At 37.1% G+C, this 27,783-nt stretch overlaps 1 protein-coding gene across 5 annotated transcripts in view; it reads left to right on the plus strand.

Moving 5' to 3' along the window:
* Positions 1-27,093, plus strand: part of SNX13 (sorting nexin 13) — a 181,696-nt gene extending 154,603 nt beyond the window's left edge. For 2 of the 5 annotated variants that reach the window (XM_065542244.2, XM_074035382.1), the window contains exon 27: positions 23,191-27,093. In XM_065542244.2, coding sequence (XP_065398316.1) covers positions 23,191-23,231 — 41 coding nt within the window. In that variant the 3' untranslated portion in view covers positions 23,232-27,093. Of the gene's footprint in view, positions 1-1,229; positions 3,639-23,190 lie in introns of those variants that run through there. The other 3 variants (XM_065542242.2, XM_074035381.1, XM_065542243.2) reach the window with 2 other exon arrangements.
* The last annotated feature ends 690 nt before the right edge of the window (positions 27,094-27,783 follow it).

Below are 27,783 nucleotides of genomic sequence, written 5' to 3' on the forward strand. Positions count from 1 at the left end.
GCTGCTGCTCCAGCAACTCCTCAGCTTGGTCCAGCTCAACTGTGCGGTGGGCTTAGGGTCCTGTTGAGGTGGAGTCGGGGAGCATCAGCCAGGGCAGGGGGCGCTTAGACCCTTGGAACCTGTGTTGCAGGGTCTGGCTGTAAGGAAGGAATTCAACCTCCCTTTCTCTTTTTCTAGCCCATTAGGTTAAGGTCCCCTGTACTGAGAAGCCCAGAGAACTCCCTTTCTTGGGCATGTTCCTTGTCTTGTTTACACAGTACTATGAGCTTTAAAAGTATTCAAGAAAATAGTTTTCATGCTTGCTGGAAAGCAAGCCATCTTTCAGCTATCCTTTGTGTCTCTGATCTCTCTCCTCCAATAAGTTGGTGAGTTTCATTCTTTATTTTTGTAAGAAGGATGAAGTTATTAAATTTAGGCTGCTAGTTCTGTGTGTGTGTGTGTGTGTAAATAAAAGACTTCTTGTAAAGTGTGTGTGTGTAAATGAAAAAAAAAGACTTCTCCTTGTAAAAGCTTTTTACAGATGTTTATACTTGTAACAGTTCTTGTATTTGCAGCTGGCATTTACCCACTTTATGGTCTCTCAACTTCTGGAAATTATGGATATTAATTAGACATAAAAATTTATCACTTCTATGCACTACTGGTGATATCTAATTTAAAAATACAGATTAACCATCAAATGTGAGGGAGTGATGCAGGGATTTAAGTAAAAAATTTGAAATTAGTTTTACATAGTTGTAAAGACTTCAGATTTAAGAATTTTCCTCTAAAAAAATTATATTAATGAGTATGTAAGTGTAATGGAATGAGACAGCAGACTGAATGGGGAAATTACTTCTGGTTTTTCTGGAGATTCGTGACCTCCTAAGCAACCTAAAGGGTGTTGAGTAGCTTGGAGTTTTCTTTATCGTTTCTTTAAAAAAAGAAAAAATGTCCCATAAAAGAAAATGAATCAAACACAAATCAGATGGTCTGAAAAAGTTTTGTGTTTAAAAACAAAACATACATACATAAATACTGAAATGGAAAGAAATTTGGCACTAAACTCCTCCAGAGTACCCAAATGTTAGATAAAAGTATTTTATCATGAGTTATACAATATTTTCTAAATACGTTTGTTGATAAACTTGCATGCCTTTGCTTCTCTCCAGAGATAAGTACTAAATTAGATTTTAATGTCTTAAATTTAATGGAGCTCTATGTCCCCTCCAAATCTCATGTTGCCCCAGTGTTGGAGGTGGGGCGTGGTGGAAGATGTTTGGATCATGGAGGCGTATCCTTCATGAATGGCATGGCACGGCACGGCACGGCACTATCCCCTTGATGATGAATAAGTTCATGTGAGACCTGGTTGCTTAAAAGGTATGTGGTACTTCCCCCTCCTCTCTCTTGCTCCTGCTTTCACTGTGTGACAATCCTGCTCCTGCTTCACCTTCTGCCATGAGTAAAAGTCCCCTGAGACCTCCCCAGAAGCTGAGCAGATGCTGGCTTGAATAGCCCACAGATCCATGAGCCAGTTAAACCTTTTGTCTATATAAATTACTCTGTCTCAGATATTCATTTGTAGCAATGCGAGAACAGCTTAACACAAGCTCCTATTTCGATTGGCATAAACAGACAAAGTAAGACTTGTGTAAGAACCAAATAATTTTCAGAGAGAAAGTGAAAAAAAAAAAAAGTCAATGGGTAAGTTTGTTGGCTCTTTAAGGAATTTCAAATAGTTGAGGTGGGTAGAAGAAGTTAGTGATGATTTAATGGCCTTGATTGCTAGATTACAAGAAACAAATGTATGCATATGTTATCAAATAACAGGAAACAACCTAAGACTGTCAGTATTTTTAAATAAGAGGTTTTTAATCCTGTTAAGAAGTGGGCAAAGGATCTAAATAGACATTTTTCAGAAGAAAGCATACAAATCACCAACAGGTGTATGAAAAAGTGCTTATTATCACTAATCAGGGAAATGCAAATCAAAACCATGAGATGTCATCTTACCTTAGTTAGAATGACTGTTACTGAAAAGACAGAAAATAACAGATTCTGGGAAGAATACAGAGAAAAGTGAACTCTCATACACTGTTGATGGAAATCTAAATTAGTATAGCCATTATGGAAAAAGTGTGGAAATTTCTCAAAAAACTAATAAAACTACCATATGATCCAGCAGTTCCACTACTGGGTACTTATTCAAAGGAAAGGAAATCAATATATCCAAGGGATGCGTGTACCGCCATGTTTATACAGCACTTTTTACAATAGCAAAGATAAGGAATCAGCCTAAGTGTCCACCAATGGATGAATAGATAAAGAAAATGTAGTATATTTACACAATGAAATACTATTTGGCCATAAAAAAGAATGAAATCACATAATTTGGAGCAACATGGATGGAACTGGAGGTCATTAAGTGAAATAAACCAGCCACAGAAAGCTATTATATGCCCCCCAACTCATATGTAGGAGCTAAAAAAGTTGGTTTCGTGGAGGTAAAAAGTAGAATGATTGTTATAAAAGGCTAGGAAGAATGTCAGTGGGGAGGGTGTTGGGGGCAGACAATGAAGAAAGGTTGGTTAATGGGCAAAAACATACATTTAGAATGAATAAGTTATAATCTGTAGTAGAGTAGGGTAACTATGCTTAACAACAGTGTGTTGTACATTTCACAATAGGTAGATGTAAGGACTTGAAATGTTCTCAGCACATAGAAATGATAAATACTTGTGGTGTTGGATGTCCAAATACCGACTTGATATTACAGAATCTATGCATGTAAAGTATCACGTATGTTCCATAAATATGTACAAGTATGTATCACCAAAAATTACTCAGCTCTAAAAAACATGAGGTTTTTATTATTTATTATGTAAATGGTGGGAAAACATCAGGTAATAATACTAAACAAAGTGAATACTTGGACAATTTAGACAAGTTAATTTTTATTTAAGTCAACTGTATATCTTTGCCTTGATGTGAAAAATAATATTACTCTAAAGTTTGTAATTTATGTAAAATTTTGATATGTTTTTCTATGGAAAGTGTAATTTGAATGCCATAAATTTTATGCACTGATTTAATAGGTCAGGTAAGATTTTTGTTTCCACAAAACATTTAAGATTATGAAGATATAAAAAAAAGTGTTCAGCTAAATTAGTAGTTTTCAACTGGGGGTAATTTCACCAGTCATGGAACATTTGATAATATTTGGAGACATTTTTGATGGTCACAACTGGGACGTTGCAACTGGTGACTTTGTGGATGGAGGCCAGGGATGAGGCTAAATATCCTATAGCTCCCCACAGTAAAGAACTATATGGTCCAAAATGTCAAGAGCACTAAGGCTGTGAAACACTGAACTAAATTACGGCTTTATAAAAAAGCATTTGTTTCTCTGATGCTACAGTTCATAAGATGATGCTGTATTGATAGTTATTCCATTTACAATGTCTGTGTAAAAAATGGTCATATGCTTAAATTCATCTATGTTATTGTATGTATCAATAGTTTCTTTTATTGTTAATAATATTTCATTGTATGGATCTACCACAATTTTATCCATTCACCAGTTTAAGGACAGTTGGATTATTTCAAGGTTTGGGTGATTATTAATAAAGCTTCTATAAACATTGTTGCATAACAAAGAATTTGGGCTTTTTCTTTCATTGTTGGGAGACTGTAAATCCTTGGAATTTCCCTCATAATAGGAATGTGTTTGATTCATGAGCCCCTTGGATTACCCAAGTTTATGGTAACAAGATGAGATGACTCAGGATGGAGGCTGGTCCCCAGAAAATTTAACCTGTGATTAGAGTTTGGGATTTTGAGCCAGCTGACCTCTAAGGAGGGGAGAAAGAGTTGAGATTGGATTCAGTCACCTGGCTAATCAGTTGTGCCTGTGTAATGAATCCCCAATAAGAACTCTGGACAGTAAAGCTCAGTAGAGTTTAATTCAGAAGTTATTCTTTTTCTATTTGATTTCTTCTTTGTCCTATGGGTTAGAAATGTGTTGTTTAATTTCTAAATATTTTGATTTTTTTTCATATTTTTCTATTGATATGTAGTTTAATTCCTTTTTAGTTGGAGAACACACTTAATGTGATTTCTTTTAAATGTGTTGAAGTTTGTTTTGTAGCCTAGAATATGATCTGTCTTGTCAAAAGAATATATATTTTGCTTGTTATTGGGTAGCGTGTTCAGTGATTGTTGGTTACATCAAGCTGGTTGATTGTGCTATTTAAGACTAATATCCTTACCAACTTTTTTTTTTTTTTTTTGGTCTTTCAATTACTGAAAGATGAATACTGATGTCTCCCACTAAAATTATAATTCTATCTGTTTCCTTTTATTTCTGTCAGATTTTGCGTCATGTTTTTGAAGCTTTTTCTTAGGTGTATACATATATAAGATATTTATGTCTATATGATGAATTGACCAATTTATCATTGCTTACTGTTCTTCTTTATCCCTGGTAATATTCTTTGTTTTGAAGTCTGCTTCATCTGATATTTGTAAAGCCACTCCAGCTTTCTTTAGTGTTTGAATAGTGTATCGTTTTCATTCTTTTTCTTTTAAGCTCTTTGTGTCTTTATTGTTGAGAGACAGGGTTGGCGAACGTTTTCCGTAAATGGTAGATAGCTAATATTTTAGACACTATGGGTCACATATGTAAAACCATTCTTTGCTTTAAGGTCTTAAAAAAAATATGTGCGGCTAGAGTTAGCCAGTGGGTTGTAGTGTGTTGATTTTTGTTTTAACAGGTATTTTTGTTGACAAGACAGAGTCGGCTGCTTTTTTTGTTTTAAAAAAATCTCTGCCTTTTACTTTATATTAATGTAATATATTAAATGTGGTCATTTTAATGTGTTAAATGTAGTTAAACCATTTGTTTTTAATTATTGATATGGTCGAATTTAAATTTGTCTTGCTGTAACTGCTTTATATTTGTCCCATTTATTCTTTATCCCGTTTTAATCTTTTTTGTATTGAATATTTTTTATGATTCCATTTTATCTTCTCTAGTGGGTTATTATTAGTTTTACTTTCTTTTTAAAATGAGTGGTTTCTCTAAGATCTGAAATATACAACTTTAATTCACCACAGCTGCCTTAAAATAATATTACACAGCTTTATTTATAGCTGAAGAGTCTTATAATGGTGTATTTCTATAAGCCCTATAATAAGCTTATTTATTTTATGTTAGTCAAGCATCTCTTAAAAGTGATTAAAAAAAAGAAAAGTACCTTTTATATTTACATTTATTTTTACCATTTCCAATGCTTTTTATTTCTTTGTGCAGATCCAAGTTTCTATCTGGTAATAATACTCCTGCCAGAAAATTTTTAATTTAACATTCAGTGTTGGACATGTCTGCTGCCTTTGACTTCTCTCAGTTTTTGTTGCCCATAAGTTTTTATTTCACCTTCATTTTTGAACAATATTTTCACTGTGCATAGAATTCTGTGTTGACTATACTTTTTTTCAGTACTTGGTATATGCCACTCCATAACTGTAAAAAGGTCAGTGGTTGCAGGGACTTGGGAAGAGAGAAGGGAGGGATGGGGGAAAACTATTCTGAATGAAATCAAAATGGTGGACACATGTCATTAGGGCTTGTGTCAAAACCCACAGAACTGTACAATACAAAGAATAAACCTTAGTGTAGACGATGGACTATAGTTACTAATAATGCTATCATTATATTATGTAATTATTATAATTACATTAATTATCTTAAGCAGTTATAATAATTGTATCACATTGATGCAAGATTTTAATTATAGGAAAAACTGAGGATGGGGAATGAGGAGGGGGATGGTTTAGATATATGGAACTCTGTACTCTCTCTCAATTATTCTGTAAATCTAAAACTGTACTTAAAAATAGTCAATGATTTTTTAAAATTATCACTCCATTGCTTGCCTTGCTTGGTTTTGTTAGAGAAGTCTGCTGTAATTCTTTTCTCTTTTTTTGTATGTATTGCACCTTTTTTTCTATTATTCTAATTTTTTAGATGCCTTCAATAATCCTTGTTTTACTATAGGTTGACTATGATGTGTCTAGGGGAGTGTGTGTGTCTGTAAGCACATGCTCCTGTGCACATGTGTATTTTCATCTTTCTCACAGTTGTGTTTCTTGGGTCTACAGTATTGTGTCTTTTATTATTTTTGGAAAATTATCTTTACCTATTTCTTGTTTTTGGTTCCTTTACTTTTTCTGGGACTCTGTTACCCAGATATTCTCTTAGTGGTGTCCTACATTTCTGGAATTTTTTTCATTACTTTTTCTCTTTGTACTCAATCCAGGAGAGAGGATTTGATTGATTTACCCAGTCAACATCCAGTTTAGGGCATTTCTGTTGGGTGGAGATTTCAGTATGGAGCACCTCAGAAGTCATCTTTGGATCAGGAGCCATTCTTTGTCCCATCAGCCATGGCAGTGCTTTATGGTATGGAATATGGATGCCTGCCACTGATTCTCTCCTAGAACATCACAAGCAAGGAGATTTCTAATGGAGAGATGTCATAGTCATGGCCAGCAGCCCAAGTGTGGCAGACTCCTGTCCAATAGATGTTACAAGGGCAACAGGAAAAGCAAAATCATCCTTTGGGTGAAGGAAATCAAGATAATTTTCAAATGCATGTCTTAAAATCCAGAAATACCATTCAGAAGTTCTGAGTATACATATATGAGTAAGCGATAGTTATTTCCATTTTACGTAGGAAACATTTGCAATAGAATTATGAGTTCCCTCTGAGGAGTCTGTTTAAATGATACTTACAATCATGCAATTAATAATATCCTGACGATTAGACACCAGGTCTTGGTTCCTATTACAACAGAAGTACATCCCACCAAAACTCCACTTGTCTGAATTTGGTGCATAGAAAACAGCTTTTAAGGAATTCACTAATTCCCTCTGCTGAAGACTAATTGTTGGAAAGATACTCCTTTATTAGTTGTGGTGAGACCCTGTCCCTTCCTGGCTACTTCTACTTGTAACTGACCTGAGCTCTTTCACAGAGTGAGTAAACGTGCAGTGAGGGAAATAAAAAGAAAAGGGGCATTAGAATAAGAGTCTCCTGACTAAAATACTATCTCTGTAACTCACTGGCTAAGTGACCCTATTCACTGATAAAATCATTCCAGGGCAGGGGCTAGCTTGAGCCTCAGCTGTGCCCATTCTAGGATTCAGATGCTTTTGCGTACATATAGTTGACTTATGGAGAGGCCCTATGAACCCTCTGGAAGACAATGTGTCCTAAGGGAAGTGAAAGGGAGTCTGGAATAAAAACTTGGTCAAATAACCTTGCTCCAGTGATGAGTAAGGAATAATAACACAGAGGGCAGTGTCTCAAAGAGGGGCTTTCCCCAAATCACTGCAAAACCTTGGAGTCACAGGGCACTGACTCCATGTAGCCAAGATTGTAGCCCAGAAATGAAATCATAATGAATTCTCAGTTCAGCAGAACAGCTTTGGTGTGCCGGGTGTCTGGAGAACAGAACACATCTTAGGCACCTGGGAACCATTGACAAGCAGAGCTCTGGCAGACGTGGGACCCAGCAAGATTCTGGATCCTGGCTCTTCTCCTTGGATGTGTTGCTTTAGGAGTTATTTTCCTTTTAGCCTAAGTCATTTGTTTTTCTTAGGAAACTTTTCACTCATTAGAAGTTAAGCTTTATAAATGATGTCCACACATTCTTTTGCAGAGCTATTTGTATTTCTTGAATTATTGCTGAGCTTGCAGATTACATTGAGGATTTTCTTATATAAATAAAACAGCATCAAATTAGCATTAAAAAAAAATAGTTTCTGTTTCTTTAGTTCATCTGCCAGCTGGTACTTAGAGCCCATCCTTTGGTCTTGGTGCTGTGAAGTGCATTGATACAGCCTTCCATTTACAGAGTTACTTAATTTATTTCTGTTGGGCTGCAGTCATGGAGATAAGCTTACCACGAGTCAGCTTACAACTTATAAAAAATAATTAGGCACTTTTACATTCTATCTTCTAACCCTCTACTTCAGAGTGGCCCTTCAGAGTTTGATTCATGAGGCTGTTCTTTATTGATGGATGATATGCCTTTCCCTGAATAATAGCAATCCTAGCTAACAATTAATGAGTGCTTGACATTTGAAGTGCTTTAAATCCTTTTAAAACCCCCAAAGATTTAAGTATTATTATTATTATTATCTCCATTCTATAGCTGGAGAGACTTAGTTACAGGGGCAGGGTACATCATCTGTGCACAGTCACACAGTCGAGACTTGGCACCAGAATTCCAAGTTGCTCTTTTTTTTTTTTTTTTTTTTTTTTTTTTTTTTTTTTTGAGACGGAGTCTCGCTCTGTCGCCCGGGCTGGAGTGCAGTGGCCGGATCTCAGCTCACTGCAAGCTCCGCCTCCCGGGTTTACGCCATTCTCCTGCCTCAGCCTCCCGAATAGCTGGGACTACAGGCGCCCGCCACCTCGCCCGGCTAGTTTTTTGTATTTTTTTTTAGTAGAGACGGGGTTTCACCGTGTTAGCCAGGATGGTCTCGATCTCCTGACCTCGTGATCCGCCCGCCTCGGCCTCCCAGAGTGCTGGGATTACAGGCTTGAGCCACCGCGCCCGGCCCCAAGTTGCTCTTAATCACTATGTAATTCTGCCTCCAAATAGTGAGAGAAGAGAGCCACTGGGTGGAAAGCCAAGTTTGCAAGCAAAGAGACTGGACTGTGAATCACAATGGGAGCAAATGGTTAGGACAGTAAAACCAGTGGCTCATGAGATACGAGCATATGTGGTTGACTGATTCATGAATGTGGGAGCTCTGAGTACATAACACTTAAGGGGATGACTCCTTGGAAACTGGACATAGGACATGTAAGGCATTATTAATGCTTCATATCAATTAGTGGGTCTGTTTCTATACAGTGACAAGCATGAATTCATTTTCTTTGTCTTATCAATTCTTGCTCCCCTCCAATGACTTGGAAAGAAATCCAGATGACTTGTAATATTTATCAGAGATGAAACTTTAAGGATGATACATTCAGAATGCTTAAGGATGATACATTCAGAATGCTAATTTCAAGAAGAAATAACAGTTTCAAAGTTTTTCTATCTCAATGTTTTACTAGAAGGAAGACCTACAGAAGTTTGTCCCAAGACTAAGACAAGTCTAGAGGACTGATGCCACAGGCTGGCCAGGCACCATTGGCAGGAGGGACTGAGAAACTTGGAATGGCATGCACTGTGTTGGAAGAGCATTCAACAATAGTAGGTCAGGAAGGGGATGTCTATCACTCATTTAGATGGTCCTCAAATCCTGTTTCTGCTGTGTGTCTGAAGGTAAAGGGTATAACGAAAGATAAGGTCGAAAATGAATAAATCTAGGACATTGAGAGCACAAGATGTCAGGAACTTGGCATGGAACTTATGGCTTTACAATCTGGGCACAGAAATGTGACAGTGAGGGCTTTAACAGTCATGGTGGTACCTTTACAGGTATTAATCGGCACAAAACTTAGCAGATGAGAGTTAAAAAAAAAAAAGGGGGGTAGTCAAGAAGACCAGGCTAAGGAACACAGAAGGTCTTCTAGAACAATTTAGGGAGAATTTAAGGCACCTGTAGGTCCCCAAGGGTGGATGAACAAGGGAGAGAACCAGTCATTAGTGGCTATATTGCAACCCAGTGTTTATCTATAGGCTGTGCTGACAAAGCTTATTGTGCAATGGGGCTGTGTGGCTGTTCTCTTTACAACTGCTGCCCCTTTGGTCTCCTATTTAGAATTTATGAATCATCAGGTACGAGAGAGTTACTTCAGACTATGACAAACTAATCAGTGCTATTGTGAAAGTTTCTAGCTTCCTTAAGTCTTTCAAATAAGCTAAGGCTCATTAACAGATAATCCTCTGACAATAAATTGGAAAATAACAATAAACGGACAGTTGTTTTCTACTGTTCAGCTAGTTCTTGAAGAGATTGGTTTCTAAAAGACACAGTCTTTAAATCTGTCCACAGAGCAGGATAGTTAAGCTTTTGAGATTGTTGGAGAACAGAGCCTGCTATTCTCTTGGAATATCTTTCATCAGTAGCTGTTTCTTTTTCTTTTCAAGACATTAAAAGATCAAAGAAGTATGAAATGTGCCCTAAGGCAGCTGAGCTGCTAATCATACACAAAAAAAATGAAACTGTGATGGGATTGTGAACAAATGCCTTTTGGCACCTGTTTTTGTCATCTTGGTTTGTTTTTCTTCCCCCAGCATTTTACACCTCCTAATTTAATTTGTGTTGGGGGGTGGGGGTGGGGGCGGGGCTTCTTCCAGCTGTTCAGACCTGGAGGGCACAAACATGCATTCCACCTGTGGTTATTGCAGCTTAACATGGAGCAGGGATTGAGCCAAGAGCACTGGCCAAATCATATTCAGACTGTGACTAGCTCTCACACCGCCTTATCCACTATGAGCTGGTAACTTGAGACTGTGAGTCTGATAGGGAGTCTCCATTCTCAGGAGAGTCAAGCTGCTATTTTGATGTGCTTTCTGGGGAATATAGGCAGATCCTGGGTGCCTTCAGCAGACACACCCACCAAGCTAGGAGTATGAAGAATTGGAAAGTTTGCTTTTAGTTCTGCACTTTAACACAATGGCAGTAATATGAACAGACAGTGGTAGTATGCTTTCTCTTTGGACCACAGACAATGGGAATTTAACCTTAATCCTCATTCCTGCTGCTTCCCAAAGGAAGATGAAAGGTACTTGCAGAGTTGAGCAGACAGAATGATACGAATTTGAAAATCTCAGCAGGTGAGGGGTTCAATGCGCTATCCTCAGGGACAGTGCTTCTCTAGATCTGTTTTCTGCTGAAGCCATCGCTGTAAAACTACTGTTCATTATTTCTGTAACTTCCCTAGGATGATAAGGGATGTCAGCAATAACATGGTACATTAAACAGGCCATAAATTTATCTCCAGGACTAAAATAATACTTGAGTACAAAAATAAATGCTTCTGGCTGCCTCATAAACTAAAAACGTGGTCCTCAAAGGGACAAAATAAGTCCAGAAATAATCCAAAATACATAAGAAAATTTACTTCATGATAAAAAGGACAACTGAAATTAGTGGGGCAAAGAGGGCAACTTAATACTGGGTGTTGCGACAAATAATGAGCTTGTTCATACCTGTATATCACAGTAAACTTAACATACATGAAAAATCACATGTTTGGAAAGAAATCCTGAAAGCACCAGAAGAAAATATTAGGATAATTACTTTGTATCCTTGAAGTGGAGGAGTTCTTTCTAATGATGACTCAAAATCCAAAAACCATGAAATAAATAATGAAAGTACATAAAATTAAAGATAACTTTTGCATAGCAAATTATACCATAAGTACATAAAAAGTTAAATGACAAATTGGGAAAATTTTTTACCTCGTATAACAAAAACTAAACTTCTAATACAGATCCAAAATTCAATTTGAAAAAAGATTTATTTTAAACAAAGTCAGCATGTTATACACATTCTGTACCTTGCCTTTCAGCTCTTACTTTTTCACAGCTGCGTTTCGTTGGAGGAATCATAATTTCTTTAACCATTCCCCTAGTGATGAATATATCAGTTTGTTTTTTCAAATCTTTTGCCATTAAATCATTTTTCAAAGAGAATAATTATAATATTCAAAAGCTTAGACTCTGAAATCAGGTTGCCTGTGGGTTCGAGTTTTGACTCTGTCAATTTCAAGCTACTTGACCTTGGGCAAGTCTTAACCTGTCTGTTTCCTCATTTGTATAACAGATTTAAAGTTAATAGAATCAACAACAGGAGACAGTTGTGAGGATTTAGTGTGCTAATACATAGGTAAAGGACTTAGACTAGTACCTGGAGCACAATAAGTCCTCTGAAAGTGTTAGCTGTTATTATCACTATGTGCCAAATGATAGAAATTTGACTAACTTTATAAACTCTTGCTTTTATAATGTTTAGGACTCATGGTAAGAGAGGCAGAACTTAAAGGGGAGATTCTGTTTCTTAATGGCAAAAAGGGAAGTCCAATGGTGAGGCAATAACTGTTTCTTGCTGTTTAATGAACAGCTGCTTAAAAATACAGCATGTCAGGCACCAGCGTAGACATCAGTAAATGAAAGGAGTGGCTTTGAAGTGTACATTTTAATAAGCATAGCAGGGGATTCTGCTGCAGATAGACCCAGACAACATTTTGAGAAAATAATACTAACTGTCCCCTGGGTGAATGATACTCAAGTTGTAACTACAGTGCCTTAAAGAAATTGGTCAGGTTCAAGCTTCATGGAAGTTAAGCCATAGTTTAGATGTTTAAAAACATCACAGACCAGCCCAGAGGAGAAAATTTCAATGAAGTATCAGAATGTATGATGTTAACTTTATCAAGTCATTATTACTTCATAACTACCTTCTGGGTATGTTGCTTGTTTGTGTTTTGCATTCTAATTTATATTGTTGGTCCTGAGGTCTGGAAGCTTGATTTCTAGTTTGTCCCGTAAGTCCAGGACATATTCTCTTAACACATTTTGTTAAACACATTTTAATGCTCTAAACACATTTTAATGTTATTTAGAATTACTAAAGATAGAGGCCAGTTCCGATGCTTGCTTCAGGATTTTTTGTAGCCCTGTAAGATGGAGATTGGTGGTATAAAAGAAATAGTAGAAGCTTTATAGTCAGTCAAATCCCACCTCATCAATTACTAAACTGGAAAATGTTAGGAGAGTTACTAAACTTAGAAAATCAGTTTCCCATTTTATATCATGGTAGTAATACTGTACTCAATGCCCACAGTTATTCTAGAGAATAGAGATAATGCCCATAAAGAGGAAGCCACGTAGCAGGTTTTCAATGAATGGCAGTATTATTTGATTAAAGCTGTCTTTTCTAGGGACTTCTCTTTTTGTTGTCTGATGCCCCCTCCTGGACAGTCAGTTGAGCTAAGCAACTGTCAGCATCACTTGCTTGAAACTGAAGAGTCTGAAATCAAAGCCAGAGCCAGTCCAACCAAGAGGCAAATCCAGAGGGTGTGGTAGAGGTGGATACCAGATAAATTAGATGAAGGTGGAAGAAATTAGATGAGGTGGAAGCCTGGAGGAATTGTCTGAGTGATAATATCAGATATTACTTCCCACTGATAGTTACATGCCCAGAATTTACATACATTATCCCAGATAATCTTCACCAAAATTTCGTAAGACTGTGGTCCCCAGCCTTTGGCACCAGTGACTGGTTACGTGGAAGACAACTTTTCCACGAATGGCTGCGAGTGGCATGGTTTCGGGATGAAACTGTTCCACCTCTGATCATTGGGCGTTAGTCAGATTCTCATAAGGAGCACAACCTAGATCCCTCACATGCACAGTTCACAGCAGGGTTCGTGCTTCTATGAGAATCTAATGCCACTGCTAATCTGACAGCAAGGCCAGGTGCGGTGGCTCACGCCTGTAATCCCAGCACTTTGGGAGGCTGAGGTGGGCGGATCACCTGAGGCCAGGAGTTTGAGACCAGCCTGACCAATATGGTGAAACCCTGTCTCTACTAAAAATATGAAAATTAGCCCAGTGTGATGGCGTGTGCCTGTAATCCCAGCTACTTGGGAGGCTAAGGCATGAGAATCACTTGAACCTGGGAGGTAGAGGTTGCAGTGAGCCAAGATCGCACCACTACAGTCCAGCCTGGGCAACACAGTGAGACTTTGTCTCAAAAAACAAAACAAACAATCAGAAAGCAGAGCTCAGGCGGTAATACTTGCTCACCCACCGCTCACTTCCTGCTGTACAGCCTGGTTCCTAACAGGCCACAGACTAGTACCATTGGTGGCCCAGGGGTTGGGGTCCCCTGCTATAAAACATAGGAGTAAATCTTAATAAACTTTGATTAGGTAATAGTTTCTTATATGTGACACCAAAAACACAAAGAACCAAAGAAAAAAATAGATACATTAGACTTAATCAAAATTGAAAATTTTGTGTTTCAAAGAGCACTGTCAAGAAACTGAAAAAACAATCCACAGGGAGAAAATATTTGTAGATTATATATCCAATAAGAGACTTGTAGCCAGAATATATAAAGAACTCTTACAACCCAATAATAAAAAGACAAACTACTTAATTAAAAGATGGACAAAGGATCTGAATAGACATTCCTCCAAATAAGATTTACAAATAGAAGCACGTGAAAAAGAAGCTCAACGTCATTATTCACTAGGGAAATAAAAACCAAAGCCACAATAAGTTAATACCTCGTATTCACTAGAATGGCATTAATAAAAAAGATAACAACAAAGACATGGAGAAATATAAAACTGATGGGAATGTAAAATGGTGCGGCCACTTTGAAAAACAGAGTGGCAGCTCTTCAAAATGTTTAACATCGAGTTACCATAATACCCAGCAGTCATGCCTATGTTTATACCCAAGGGAAATGAAAACATATCCACAGAAATTCTTGTACATGAATGTTCATAGCAGCACTATTAATAATAACCTAAAGATGGAGACAACACAAATATCCATCAATGGATGTATAAATAAAATGTATTCATACAATGGAATATTATTTGGGTGTAACAAGGAAAAACTTTTAATACAGTCTACAATATAAATAAAACTTGAAAATACTATGCTAAGTGAAAGAAACTAGTCACAAAAGGCCACATCATGTATAATTTCATTTATATGAAATGACCCAACAGGGAAATTCCATGGAAACACAAAATAGTGTTTACCAGGGGCTGTGGGAAGAAAGAGAGCTGGGGAGTGACTGCTAATGGATATGTAGTTCCTTTCTGGGGTGATGAAAACATTCTAGAATTAAATAGTGGGGATGGTTGCATAATTTTATGAATATACAGACATACCTCATTTTATTGCACTTTTTCACAAACTGAAAGTTTTTGGCAATCCTGTATCAAGCAAATCTTAATCATTGGCATCTTCCAATGAAATATACTCACTTTGTGTCTCTGTTTCACCTTTTGGTAATTCCTTAAATATGTCAAACTTTTATTATCATTTTTAAATTTTATTTTAATTTTATTTTTCCATAAGTTATTGGGGTACAGGTAGTATTTGGCTACATGAGTCAGTTCTTTAGTGGTGATTTATGAGCAGTATACACTGCACCGTATTTGTAGTCTTTTATCCCCGCCCCCCTCCCACCATTCCCCCAAGGCCCCAAAGTCCATCATTCTTATGCATTTGCATCCTCATAGCTTAGCTCCCACATATCAGTGAGAACATAATGATGTTTGGTTTCCATTCCTGAGTTACATCACTTAGAATAATAGTCTCCAAGGCCGGGCACGGTGGCTCATGCCTGTAATCCCAGCACTTCGGGAGACCAAAGTGGGCGGATCACCTGAGGTCAGGAGTTCTAGACCAGCCTGGTCAACATGATGAAACCCCACCACTACTAAAAATACAAAAATTGACCAGGCATGGTGGTGGGCACCTGCAATCCCAGCTACTTGGGAGGCTGAGGCAGGAGAATCACTTGAACCCGAGAGGTGGAGGTTGTAGTGAGCCGAGACCACGTCATTGCACTCCTCTGGGCAACAAGAGTGAAACTCTGTCTAGAAAAAAAAAAAGTCTCCAATCTCATCTAGGTCACTGCAAATGCTGTTAATTCATTCCTTTTTATGGCTGTGTAGTATTCAATTATACATATACACACACACACACACACACACACACACACACACACACACACACACACATATATATGCCAGTTTCTTTATCCATTCATTGGTTGATGGGCATTTGGATTGGTTACACGATTTTGCAGTTGTAAACTGTGCTGCTTTAAACATGCACGTGCAAGTATCTTTTTTGAATAATGACTTCTTTTCCCCCAGTAGTGGGATTGCTGGATCAAATGGTAGTTCTACTTTTAGTTATTTAAGGACTCTCCACATTGTTTTCTGAGTGGCTGTACTAGTTTACATTCCCACCAGCAATGTAGAAGTGTTCCCTGTTCACTGTATCCACGCCAACATCTACTGTTTTTTGATTTTTTGATTATGGACATTCTTGCAGGAGTAAGGTGGTATCGCATAGTTGTTTTGGTTGGCATTTCCCTGATCATTAGTGATGCTGAGCATTTTTTCTTATGTTATTTGGCCATTTGTATATCTTCTTTTGAGAATTGTCTATTCATGTCCTTAGCCCACTTTTTGATGGGATCTTTTGTTTTTTTCTTACTGATTTGTTTGAGTTCATTGTAGATTCTGGGTATTAGTCTTTTGTCAGAGGTATAGATCTTGAAGATTTTCCCCCACTCTGTGGGTTGCCTGTTTACTCTGCTGAGTGTTCCTTTTGCCATGCAAAAGCTCTTTAATTATGTCCCAGCTATTTATCTTTGTTTTTATTGCATTTGCTTTTGGGTTGTTGGTCATGAAATCCTTGCCTAAGCGAATGTCTAATAGGGCTTTTTCCAATGTTGTATTCTAGAATTTTAATAGTTTCAAGTCTTAGGTTTAAGCCCTTAATCCATCTTGAGTTGATTTTTGTATAAGGTGAGAGATGAGGATCCAGTTTCATTCTCCTGCATGTGGCTAGCCAATTATCCCAGCACCATTTGTTGAAAAGGGTGTCCTTTCCCACTTTATGTTTTTGTTTGCTTTGTCGAAGATCAGTTGGCTATTTGGGTTTATTTCTGGGTTCTCTATTCTGCTCCATTGGTCTCTGTGCCTGTTCTTATACCAGTACCATGCTGTTTTGGTGACTATGGCTTTATAGTATAGTTTGAAATCAGGTAGTGTGATGCCTCCAGATTTGTTCTTTTTGCTTAGTCTTGCTTTGGCTGTGCAGGTTCTTTTTTGGTTCCATATGAATTTTAGAATTGTTTTTTCTAATTTTGTGAAGAATGATGGTGGTGTTCTGATAGGAATTGTGTTGAATTTGTAGATTGCTTTTGGCAGTATGGTCATTTTCACGATATTGATTCTACCCATCCATGAGCAGGGGCTGTGTTTCCATTCGTTTGTGTCATCTATGATTTCTTTCAACAGTAGTTTGTAGTTTTCCTTGTAAGTCTTCCGACTCCTTTGTTAGGTATATTCCTAAGTATTTTATTTATTTATTTATTTTTTTGCAGCTGTTGTAAAAGGGGTTGAGTTGTTTTGATTCTCTGTTTGGTCGCTGTTGCTGTACAGAAGAGCTACTGATTTGTGTATATTAATCTTGTATTTGGAAGCTTTGCTGAATTATTTTATCAGTTCTAGGAGCATTCTAGAGGAGTCCCTAAGGTTTTCAGGGTAAACGATCATATCATCAGTCAACAGTGACAGTTTAACTTCCTCTTTACTGATTTGGATGCACTTTCTTCCTCTTGTCTGATTGCTCTGGCTAGGACTTCCAGTACTATGTTGAAGAGGAGTGGTGAGAGTGGGCATCCTTGTCTTGTTCCAGTTCTCAGAGGGAACACTATCAACATTTCCCCATTCAGTATTATGTTGGCTGTGGGTTTGTCATAGATGGCTTTTATTACATTAAGGCACGTCCCTTCTGTGCCAATTTTGCTGAGAGTTTTAATCATAAAGGGATGCTGGATTTTGTCAAATGCTTTTTCTGCAGCTGTTGAGATGATCATGTGATTTTTAAAAAATTCTGTTTATGTGGCGTATCACATTTATTGACTTGTGTATATTAAACCATCCCTGCATCCCTGTTATGCAAACCACTTGATTATAGTGGTTTATCTTTTTGATATGTTGTTGGATTTGGTTAGCTAGTACTTTGTTAAGGATTTTAACATCTATGTTCATCAAGGATATCAGTCTGTAGTTTTCTTTTTTGGTTATATCCTTTTCTGGTTTTGTATTAGAGTGATACTGGCTTCATAGAATGAATTAGGGAGGGTTCCTTCTTTCTCTATCTTGTGGAATAGTGTCAAAAGGATTGGTACTAAATCTTTGAATGTCTGGTAGAATTCTACTGTGAATCCGTCTGGTCCTGGACTTTTTTTTTGGTTACTAATTTTTAAATTACCATTTCAATCTCACTGCTTGTTATTGGTCTGTTCAGGGTATGTAATTCTTCCTGATTTAAGCTAGGAGGATTGTATTTTTCCAGGAATTTATCACTCTCTTCTAGGTTTTTCTAGTTTATGTGTGTAAAGGTGTTCATAGTAGCCTTGAATGATCTTTTGTATTTCAGTGGTGTCAATTGTAATATCTCCTGTTTAATTTATTAGTGAGGTTATTTGGATTTTCTTTCGTCTTGTCTTGGTTAATCTTGCTAATGGTTTATCAATTTTATTTATTTCTTCAAAGAACCAGCTTTTTATTTCATTTACCTTTTGTATTTTTTTTGTGGGGGGTTCAATTTCATTGAGTTCTGCTCTGATCTTGGTTATTTCCTTTCTTCTGCTGGGTTTGGGTTTGGTTTGTTTTTGTTTCTCTAGTTCCTTAGGTGTGACCTTCGATTGTCTGTTGGTGCTCTTTCAGATTTTTTGATGTAGGCATTTAGGGCTATGAACTTTCTTCTTAATACCACCTTTGCTAAATCCCAGAGGTTTCGATAGGTTGTGTCATTATTGTCATTCAGTTTGAAGAATTTTTAAATTTCCATCTTGATTTCGTTTTTGACCCAAAGCTCATTCAGGAGCAGGTTATTTAATTTCCATGTATTTGCATGGTTTTGAAGGTTCCTTTTGGAGTTGATTTCCAGTTTTATTCCACTGTGGTCTGAGAGAGTGCTTAATATAATTTTAGTTTTCTTAATTTATTGAGGTCATTTTATGGCTGTTCTACAGTCTATCTTAGAGAAAGTTCCATGCACTGTTGAATAGAATGTGTATTCTGTCATTGTTGGATGACATGTTCTGTATATATCTGTTAAGTCCATTTGTTCCAAGGTGTAGTTTAAATCCATTGTTTCTTTGACTTTCTGTCTTAATGACCTGTCTCCTGCTGTCAGTGGGGTATTGAAGTACCCAACTATTATTGTGTTGCTATCTTATTCTTAGGTCTATTAGTAATTGTTTTATACATCTGGGAGCTCCAGTGTTAGGTGCATATATATTTAGGATTGTGATATTTTCCTGTTAGACAAGGCCTTTTACTATTATATAATGTCCCTCTTTGTCTCTTTTAACTGCTGTTGCTTTTAAGTTTGTTTTGTCTGATATAAGAATAGCTACCCCAGCTCGCTTTTGGTGTCCATTTGCATGAAATGCCTTTTTCCACCCCTTTATTTGCATCTTTATGTGTTAGGTGAGTCTCCTAAAGGCAGCAGATAGTTGCTTGGTGAGTTCTTATCCATTCTGCAGTTCTGTATCTTTTAAGTGGAGCATTTAGGCCATTTACATTCAATGTTGGTATTGAAATGTGAGGACATTATTGTTATTATATCTGTTTTGGTCATCTGTGATCAGTGATCTTTCATGTTACAGTTGCAGTTGTTTTGGAATGCCATGAACTGTATCATTATAAGACAGCCAAATTAATTTATAAATGTTGCATATGTTCTGCCTGTTCCACCAACCAGCCATTCTTCCATCTCTTTCCCTCTCCTCATGCACACAATATTGAAATTAAGCCATTTACTAACCCAACAATGACTTCTAAGTGTTCAAGTGAAAAAGTCACACAACCCTCACTTTAAATCAAAAGCTAGAAATGAAGCTTAGTGAGAAAGGCATGTCAAAAACCTAAGACAGGGCTATAACTAGGCCTCTTGCACCAGTTAGCCAAATTCTGAATGCAGAGGAAAAAATTGTGAAAGAAATTAAAATTGATACTCCAGTGAACACACAGATGGTAAGAAAGTGAAATAGCCTTATTGCTCATATGGAGAAAGTTTGAATGGTCTGAATAGATGATCAAACCAGCCAAAATATTCCCTTAAGCTAAAGCCTTATCCTGAGTAAGACTATACCTCTCTTCAATTCTATGAAGGCTGAGAGGAGGCAGCTGCAGAAGAAAAGTTTGAAGCTAACGGAGGTTGGCTCAGAAGGTTTAAGGAAAGAAGCCATCTCCGTAACATAAAAGTACAAGGTGAAGGAGCAAGTGCTGATACAGAAGCTACAGCAAGTTCTCCAGAAGATCTAGCTAAGATCACTGTTGAAAGCATCTACACTAAACAACAGATTTTCAGTGTAGATGAAACAGCCTTCTAATGGAAGAAGATGCTAGTTAGACTCTGATAGCTGAAGAGGAAAAGTCAATACCTGGTTTGAAAGTGTCAAGGGACAGGCTGATTCTCTTGTTAGGGGCTACTGTAGCTGGTGACTTTAAGTTGAAGCCAATGCTAACTTACTATTCTGAAAATCCTAAAGCCCTTAAGAATTATGCTAAGTCAATTTGCCTGTGCTCTAGAAATGGAACAACAAAGGCTGAATGACAGTATATGTTTATAGCATAATTTATTGGAATATTTTAAACCCACTATTGAGAACTGCTACTCAGAAAAAGAGATTTCTTTAGAAATATTATTGCTCATTGGCAACAGGCCTGGTCACCCAAGAGCTCTGATGGGGATGTACAAGAAGATTAATGTGTTTTCATGCCTCTAGGTAAAACATCAATTCTGCAGCTCATGGATCAAGAAGTCATTTTTATTTTCAAGTCTTATTATTTAAAAAATGCATTTCATAAGGCTGTAGCTGCCATAGATAGTGGTTTCTTTGACAAATCTGGGCAAAGTAAATTGAAAACTTTCTGGAAAGGATTAATCACTCTAAATGCCATGACAAATATTCATGTTTCATGGGAGGAGCTCAAAATATCAGCATTCAGAGTAGTTTAGGAGAATTTGATTCCAACTCTCATGGATAACTTTGAGGTGTTCAAGACTTCACTGCAGATGTGGTGGAAATAGCAAAAGAACGAGAATTGGAAGTGGAGCCTGAAAATGTGACTGAATTGCTATAATCTCGTGCTCAAACTTGAATGGATAAGGAGTTGCTTCTTATGGATGAGCAAAGAAAGTGATTTATGGAAATGGAATCTACTGGGGATGATGCCATGAATATTGTTGAAGTGATAAATGCTTTAGGGTATTACATAAACTTAGTTGATAAAGCAACACCAGGGTTGGAGAGGATTGACTCCAACTTTGAAAGAAGTTCTACTGTGGGTCAAACATTATCAGCAAATTAACCACATTACATGCTACAGAAAAACTTTTTGTGAAAGGAAGGCTCAATCAATATGACAAACTTTATTGTTGTCTTATTTTGAGAAACTGCCACAGACATCCCAGCCTTCAGAAAATACCAACATGATCAGTCAGCAGTCATCTACATTGGAGGTAAGACCTTCTACCAGCAAAAAGATTACAACTTGTTAAAGTTTCGGATAACTGTTAGCTTCTTTTTAGCAAAAAAGTATTTTTAAATTAAGTTTTGTACATCTTTTTAAACATAATGCTATTGCACACTTAATAGGCTACAGTATAGTGTAAATGTAACTTTCATATGCACTGGGAAACCAAAAAGTTTGTGTGACTCGCTTTATTATGATACTTGCTTTATTGCGGTGGTCAGGAACTCAACTTGCAGTATCTCCAGTATATCTGTCCTAAAAACCATTGAGCTGTATTCTTTAAATGTGTGCATTTTATACTGTGTGAATTATATCTCAATACAGTTATTGAAAATGAAAACTTTAAAAAGTTTATGAAGTAAATATTCTTTCTACTTAATAAAGTAACCGAGGCTTGCTGAAGGCCACCATGGCTAGGATTCAAAAGTGGTTTGTCAACTCCAAAACCTGGATTGCTCTTTTTACAAAAACTTTTAATATCTGGGCTTTTATTTTAATTTTTGGATGGAACCTTGGCTCCTTCACTCACTGTCTTCTCCTGCTTCTCTTTCCTTTTTATTATTTTAAAAGTTTCAGTAGCCCCTTTTTATTATTTTAAAAGTTTCAGTAGCTTTAGGGGTACAAGTGGTTTTTGGTTACATGGATGAATTGTATAGTGGTAAAGTCTCGGATTTTAATCTACCCATCACCTGAATAGTGTACATTTTACCCAACAGGTGATTTTGTTGTCCCTCACTCTGCTCCCACCTTCCTCCCTTTTGAGTCTCCAGTGTCCATTATAACACTGTGTATGTATGCCTTAGCATACCCATAGCTTAGCTCTAGCTTATAAGTGAGAACATGAAGTATTTGGTTTTATGTTCCTGAGTTACTTCACTTAGGGTAATGGCCTCCAGTTTCATCCAAGTTGATGCAAAATACATTACTTCATTCATTTTTATAGCTGAGTAGTATTCCATGGAATGTATATGCCACATTTTCTTTGTCCACTTATCAGTTGTTAGGCACTCAGGTTGATTCCATATCTTTGCAACTATGAATTGTGCTGTAATAAATATATGCATACAGGTGTCTTTTTGGTATAATGACCTCTTTTCCTTTGGGTAGATACTCAGTAGTTGGATTACTGGATCAAATGGTAGATCTACCTTTTAGTTCTTTGAGAAATCTCCATACTGTTGTCCATAGAGGTTATACTAATTTACATTCCCACCAATGGTGTGTAAGTGATCCCTTTTTACCACATCGGCACCAACATCTGTTATTTTTTGATTTTTCAATAATGGGCATTCTGACTAAGGTAACATGGTATCTCATTATGTTTTTAACTTGCCTCTCTCTGATGATTAGTGATGTTGAGCATGTTTTCATATTTGTTGGCCCTTTATATGTCTTGAGAAATGTCTTTTCATGTTTTTTGCCCAGTTTTTAAATGGGATTGTTTGGGTTTTTTTCTTGCTGATTTCTTTAAGTTCCTTGTAGATTCTGGATATTAGTCCTTTGTTAGATGTATAGTTTGCAAATATTTTCTCCTATTCTGTCAGTTGGCTATTTACCATGTTGTTTATTTCTTTGGCTGTGCAGAAGGCTTTTAGTTTAATTAAGTCCCATTTATTTATTTTTGTTTCTGTTGCATTTGCTTTGGCAGTCTTAGTCATAAATTGTTTGCCTAGGCCAATGTCCAGAAGAGTTTTTCCTAGGTTTTCTTCTAGAATTCTTTTTTGTTTGTTTGTTTGTGAGACAGGTTCCCTTTCTATCACCCAGGCTGGAGTGCAGTGGGGTCTTCGTGGCTCACTGCAGCTTCAACTTCCCGGACTCAAGCAATCCTTCCACCTCTCACCCAAGTAGCTGGGACTACAGGCATGTGCCACGACACACAGGTAACTTAAACAAAATAATAATAATTTTGTTTTTTTTCTTGTAGAAACAAGGGCCTCCCTGTGTCGTCTACACTTCAGGACTTGAACTCCTGAGCTCAAGCTGTCCTCCCACCTTGGCCTGCCAGAGTGCTGGGATTATAGTCGTGAACCACTACACGTGAACCTCTACACTGCTCTTTCTAGAATGTTTATGTCTTTAAGTGTTACATTTACGTCTTTAATCCATCTTGAGTTAATTTCTGCATATGGTGAGAGATAGGGATCCAGTTTCATTCTTCTGCATGTGGCTATCCAATTTTCCCAGCACCATTGATTGAATAGGGTGTTCTTTCCCCAGTTTTTTTTTTTTTTTTTTGGCTGCTTTGTCAAAGATAAGTTGGTTGTAGGATTTGGCCTTATTTTTGGGTTTGCAGTTCTGTTCCATTGGTCTGTGTGTCTACTTTTATGCCAGTACCATACTGTCTTGGTTGCTACAGCTTTGTAGCATAATTTCAAGTCAGGTAATGTGATGCTTTCGGATTGGTTATTTTTGCTTAGGATTGCTTTGGCTATTCAGGCTATCATATGGTTCCACATACATTTTAGAGTTTTTTTTTCTAATTCTGTGAAAAATGATTTTGATATTTTGAGAGGAATTACATTGAATTTGTAAATTGCTTTGGACTATATGGTCATTTTTACAATGTTAATTATTCCAATCCATGAGCATAGAATTTTTCCATTTGTTGTGTCATCTGTGATTTCTTTCATCAGTGTTTTGTAGTTCTCCTTGTAGAAATCTTTCACCTCCTTGCTTAAGTATATTCCTAGGGGTTCTTTGTTTTTGTTTTGCTTTTTTTTCTTGTTTTAGGTGGAGTCTCGCTCTGTTGCCCAGGCTGGAGTGCAGTGGCACAATCTCGGCTCACTGCAAGCTCCACCTCCCGGGTTCATGTCATTCTCCTGCCTCAGCCTCCCGAGTAGCTGGGACTACAGGTGCCCGCCACCACGCCTGGCTAATTTTTTGTATTTTTAGTAGAGACTGGGGTTTCACTGTGTTAGCCAGGATGGTCTCGATCTTCTGACCTTGTGATCCGCCTGCCTCGGCCTCCCAAAGCGCTGGGATTACAGACATGAGCCACTGCGCCTGGCCTTGTTTTGCTTTTTTGCAGCTATTGTAAATGGAACTGAGTTCTTGATTTGATTTTCAGCTTGGTTGTTATTGGTGTATAGCAGGGCTACTGATTTATGTATGTTGATTTTGTAATCTGAGACCTTTCTGAATTCATTTATCAAAACTAAGAGTCTTTTGGGGTTTTTGAGGTATAAGATTATATCGTTGACATATAGTTTGACTTCCTCTTTTCTGATTTAGATGGCCTTTCTTTCTTTCTCTTGCCTAATTGCTCTGTCTAGGACTTCCAGTATGATGTTGAAAAAGTGTGGTGAAAGTCAAAGCCTAGATTCTTGACCATGATGTTCTCATATTGTAAGATCTTAGAACACCATGGTCTTAAAACATGATGCTAGAGAGAGAACCTGTAGTAGCTTTTAAAAGAGCCTTATAGTCTTAGATCTGCCAGGGAGGGAGCCATTTCTTAATGGTCATGCCTGGCTTCTATGAAAGATTATTCTGACATGATTCTGGTTCACTATTCCATTGAGGTGTAGTTTCAGGATTCTGAAGCTATTCATTGGTTACTAAGATTTTGATGAGGCAAACTGATGTGTAGGGCACAGAAAGCTCTGTTCCATTGCAGAGAACATTTACTGGGATATGCTGAGTCCATATGCTTTGAAAGTTTATTATGTTTCAGCATCACCTGATGATCCTGTTGAAATGCAAATGTCTATGCTCCACCCCAGACACACGGAGTCAAAAACTGAATATCATAGTATGGTGATTTTTATCAGCAGGGAAGGATAAGAGCATGGAATCTGGTGATAACTGGTGGGTTTCTGTGAATAGGCAGTGTTAACCAGGGAACTTAGTGAGCAATGGGCTGCTGTATGCAAGAAGCTGAACCCTGGTCATTTTCTGTGGAGCTCAGAGTGCCTTGCTTCAAGTCTAGGACCACAACAGTGGCCGGAGAAGCAATATTTTCATGTAGGGGGATCTGATACATGCTTTGACTACATTGGTAAAAATAATTTGTCCTTTTTGAAGCAACTTAAACAATCAGGAAAAATATGAAGTGTTAAGTAGAATTGTTCCAAACCTTTCCACCAGAACATAATCCCAGATATTATATGACTCTGAGCCTATGTACGTTTAGAGATAGTCTTATACAATTTTACATAAGTGGGACAGTACAATCAATACATGATATACTGTAGACTTGCTATCAATATCTTTGGGACTGCCATGTTTTAGGAAGAAAATACTTCATTGTTAAAGGAAATAAGCCAGCTTGGTTTTCATTCTCTACTGTTTCATAACAGCACCATTTTACATGAAGCATAAAAACAACCCCAGTCTTAGAATACATATCTCAAATCAACAGATCACAAAATTTTCGTTGACATTTGTATCATTACTCTTTCCCTCCCTGTACTGCCAGACTAATCTTTTTTAAAAGGGTTAAAGTAAATCATTAATTTCTATTGTAAATTTTTAGCAGTGGTGGAAATATTATGGTCAAAAAATTTTTATTAGTGCTTTCTAGCATGATTCTACACAGGTCCTCAGTGATGTTTTAGAGTTTATAAATTTTAAGTCATTTTTTTATATGTAGAAGGACAGAATATTAGTTCTTTGTCAGTGAGCTTTCTTGCAAATCTAAAATTCTACTAGGGCAAGAATCAACTTACAAGCTATTCTCTCCACTTTATGGTACTTTGTAGTAAGCATACACTGGGAACATACCCAGTAAATGTTCACTGACAGAAATCCTAGAATTTTTGAAAGTCAAACTTTGGATCCTCATAATCATTTTTCCTATCTTCACGAATTTCTGTGGACTATTTTCTGCTTTTATGATGGGGGATGTCTACATGAGACTGAAATTCTTTATTCTAACTGGGAAGAAGAGGTAGGTTGTTCCAAAAAAGGAATTAGGTGGAAGAAATTTTGTTTTCAGACATATCCTAAAAATATTAGTTGATTTTCAAGAGAAATGCTCAACTTGATCTGCATAAATGAGAAACAGTAAATCATTTTTATTCATGATTAAGTGGATTAACTCTTAGTAGGGATTAAGGAAACATCTTGGACAAACAGACAAAAACCTTTTTGCTAAATGGTAGGACATTGAAATGTAAAAATGTATATTTGACACTTTTCCCACCACATATAACTTCCTATTCCCACTCTTTGTATGAATTCATCTTCTTTTTTTAGAGGTGTATTCCTCCCTCTAGAAAATATTAAAATTCCCAGGATATCCATAAATAAGCAAAACACATTTTTACTTTGAAGGGGTTTCACACATAACTATTCTGCTTGTTACCACCTCCACCCATGTAATTGGAGACCTTGATAAAAGTGAAAACTAAACTTTCTTTAAAAAGCATAAAAATACCAATCATTTATTAAAAATTTTTCCCTTTTGTGTGTTCCCAAGAGACCACGTTGGCTCACGAGTTCTCCTAACCCATTGCATGCAGTATCTGTTTTCTTTGCTTTTTTTGCTGAGCCTGATGGAAATTTCTGGGCACTGGGGTCAGGAGGGAGTGAGGGAAATGGTTCTCAGTTTTTGAAGAGTTAGTGTTAGAAGTCCAACTATATATTTGATCATATGCTTTTAACAATGTTATTTACTAACTAACCCATTATCACATGAACATAGTGACAGAGAAAAAACAAAGAGAGAAAATGTAGAAAAAGCATAAATTGACATTAATAGTGCTAAGCATGTCCTCCTTTCCGGCCAAAGAACTTTGTCAAATGAACTTAAGAGAACCTTTTCATGTTGGCACTCACATGTGGACACCACAGCTGAATAAAAAAATAAAAAGTGAATAAAAACCACTGCTTATGCTGAAAGAATTCTTAAGGTTTTCCTTTGAATGTTACCATCAAGACTTGGGGTGAGAACTCTCAACTTCATCACCCTTCACACAGACATGAATGTTAGAATAACTGAATTCAGGCCCAATTAAGGATTTTCAGTTTTTATGGATATCCACTTATTTAGAGAGAGATTGTTAATTTTCAGAAAAATGTCAGCCTAAATTTATATGATCCTCAAAGAGAGGCAAAGGCATTGGCAGAGACCACTGAATTCCATTCAAAAGGAAAAGGGGGACACATAGCGCTAGTTCATATTGCTCCACTAAGGATTTCACTTCCATTCTGAAATTATAGCTAAAGGCAGTTAAGTTGCTTAAGAAAGTGTGGGGCCCTATCGAGAGAATCAGAAAATGTTGGGAGACTGAAACAAATAGGATTCACCACTTTCCACTTCCATGTTCTATAATAACAGTAAACAGCAGGAAACTAAATCATATCACTATAGAAAATCACCTTCACTAAAAGGAGGACAGGAAGGAAAGGAGGAAGGAAGAGAAGACCACAAAACAACCAGAAAACAAATAACAAAATGGCAGGAGTGAGTCCTTACTTATCAATAATAACACTGAGTGAAAAATGACCCAACTTTCCAAACCACAGAGTAACTGAATAGATTAAAAAAACAAGACACAGTGATCTGTTGCCTACA

The sequence above is a fragment of the Macaca fascicularis genome, chromosome 3 (genome assembly GCF_037993035.2).
Source record: "Macaca fascicularis isolate 582-1 chromosome 3, T2T-MFA8v1.1".
In the NCBI taxonomy this organism is placed as follows: Eukaryota; Metazoa; Chordata; class Mammalia; order Primates; family Cercopithecidae; genus Macaca; species Macaca fascicularis.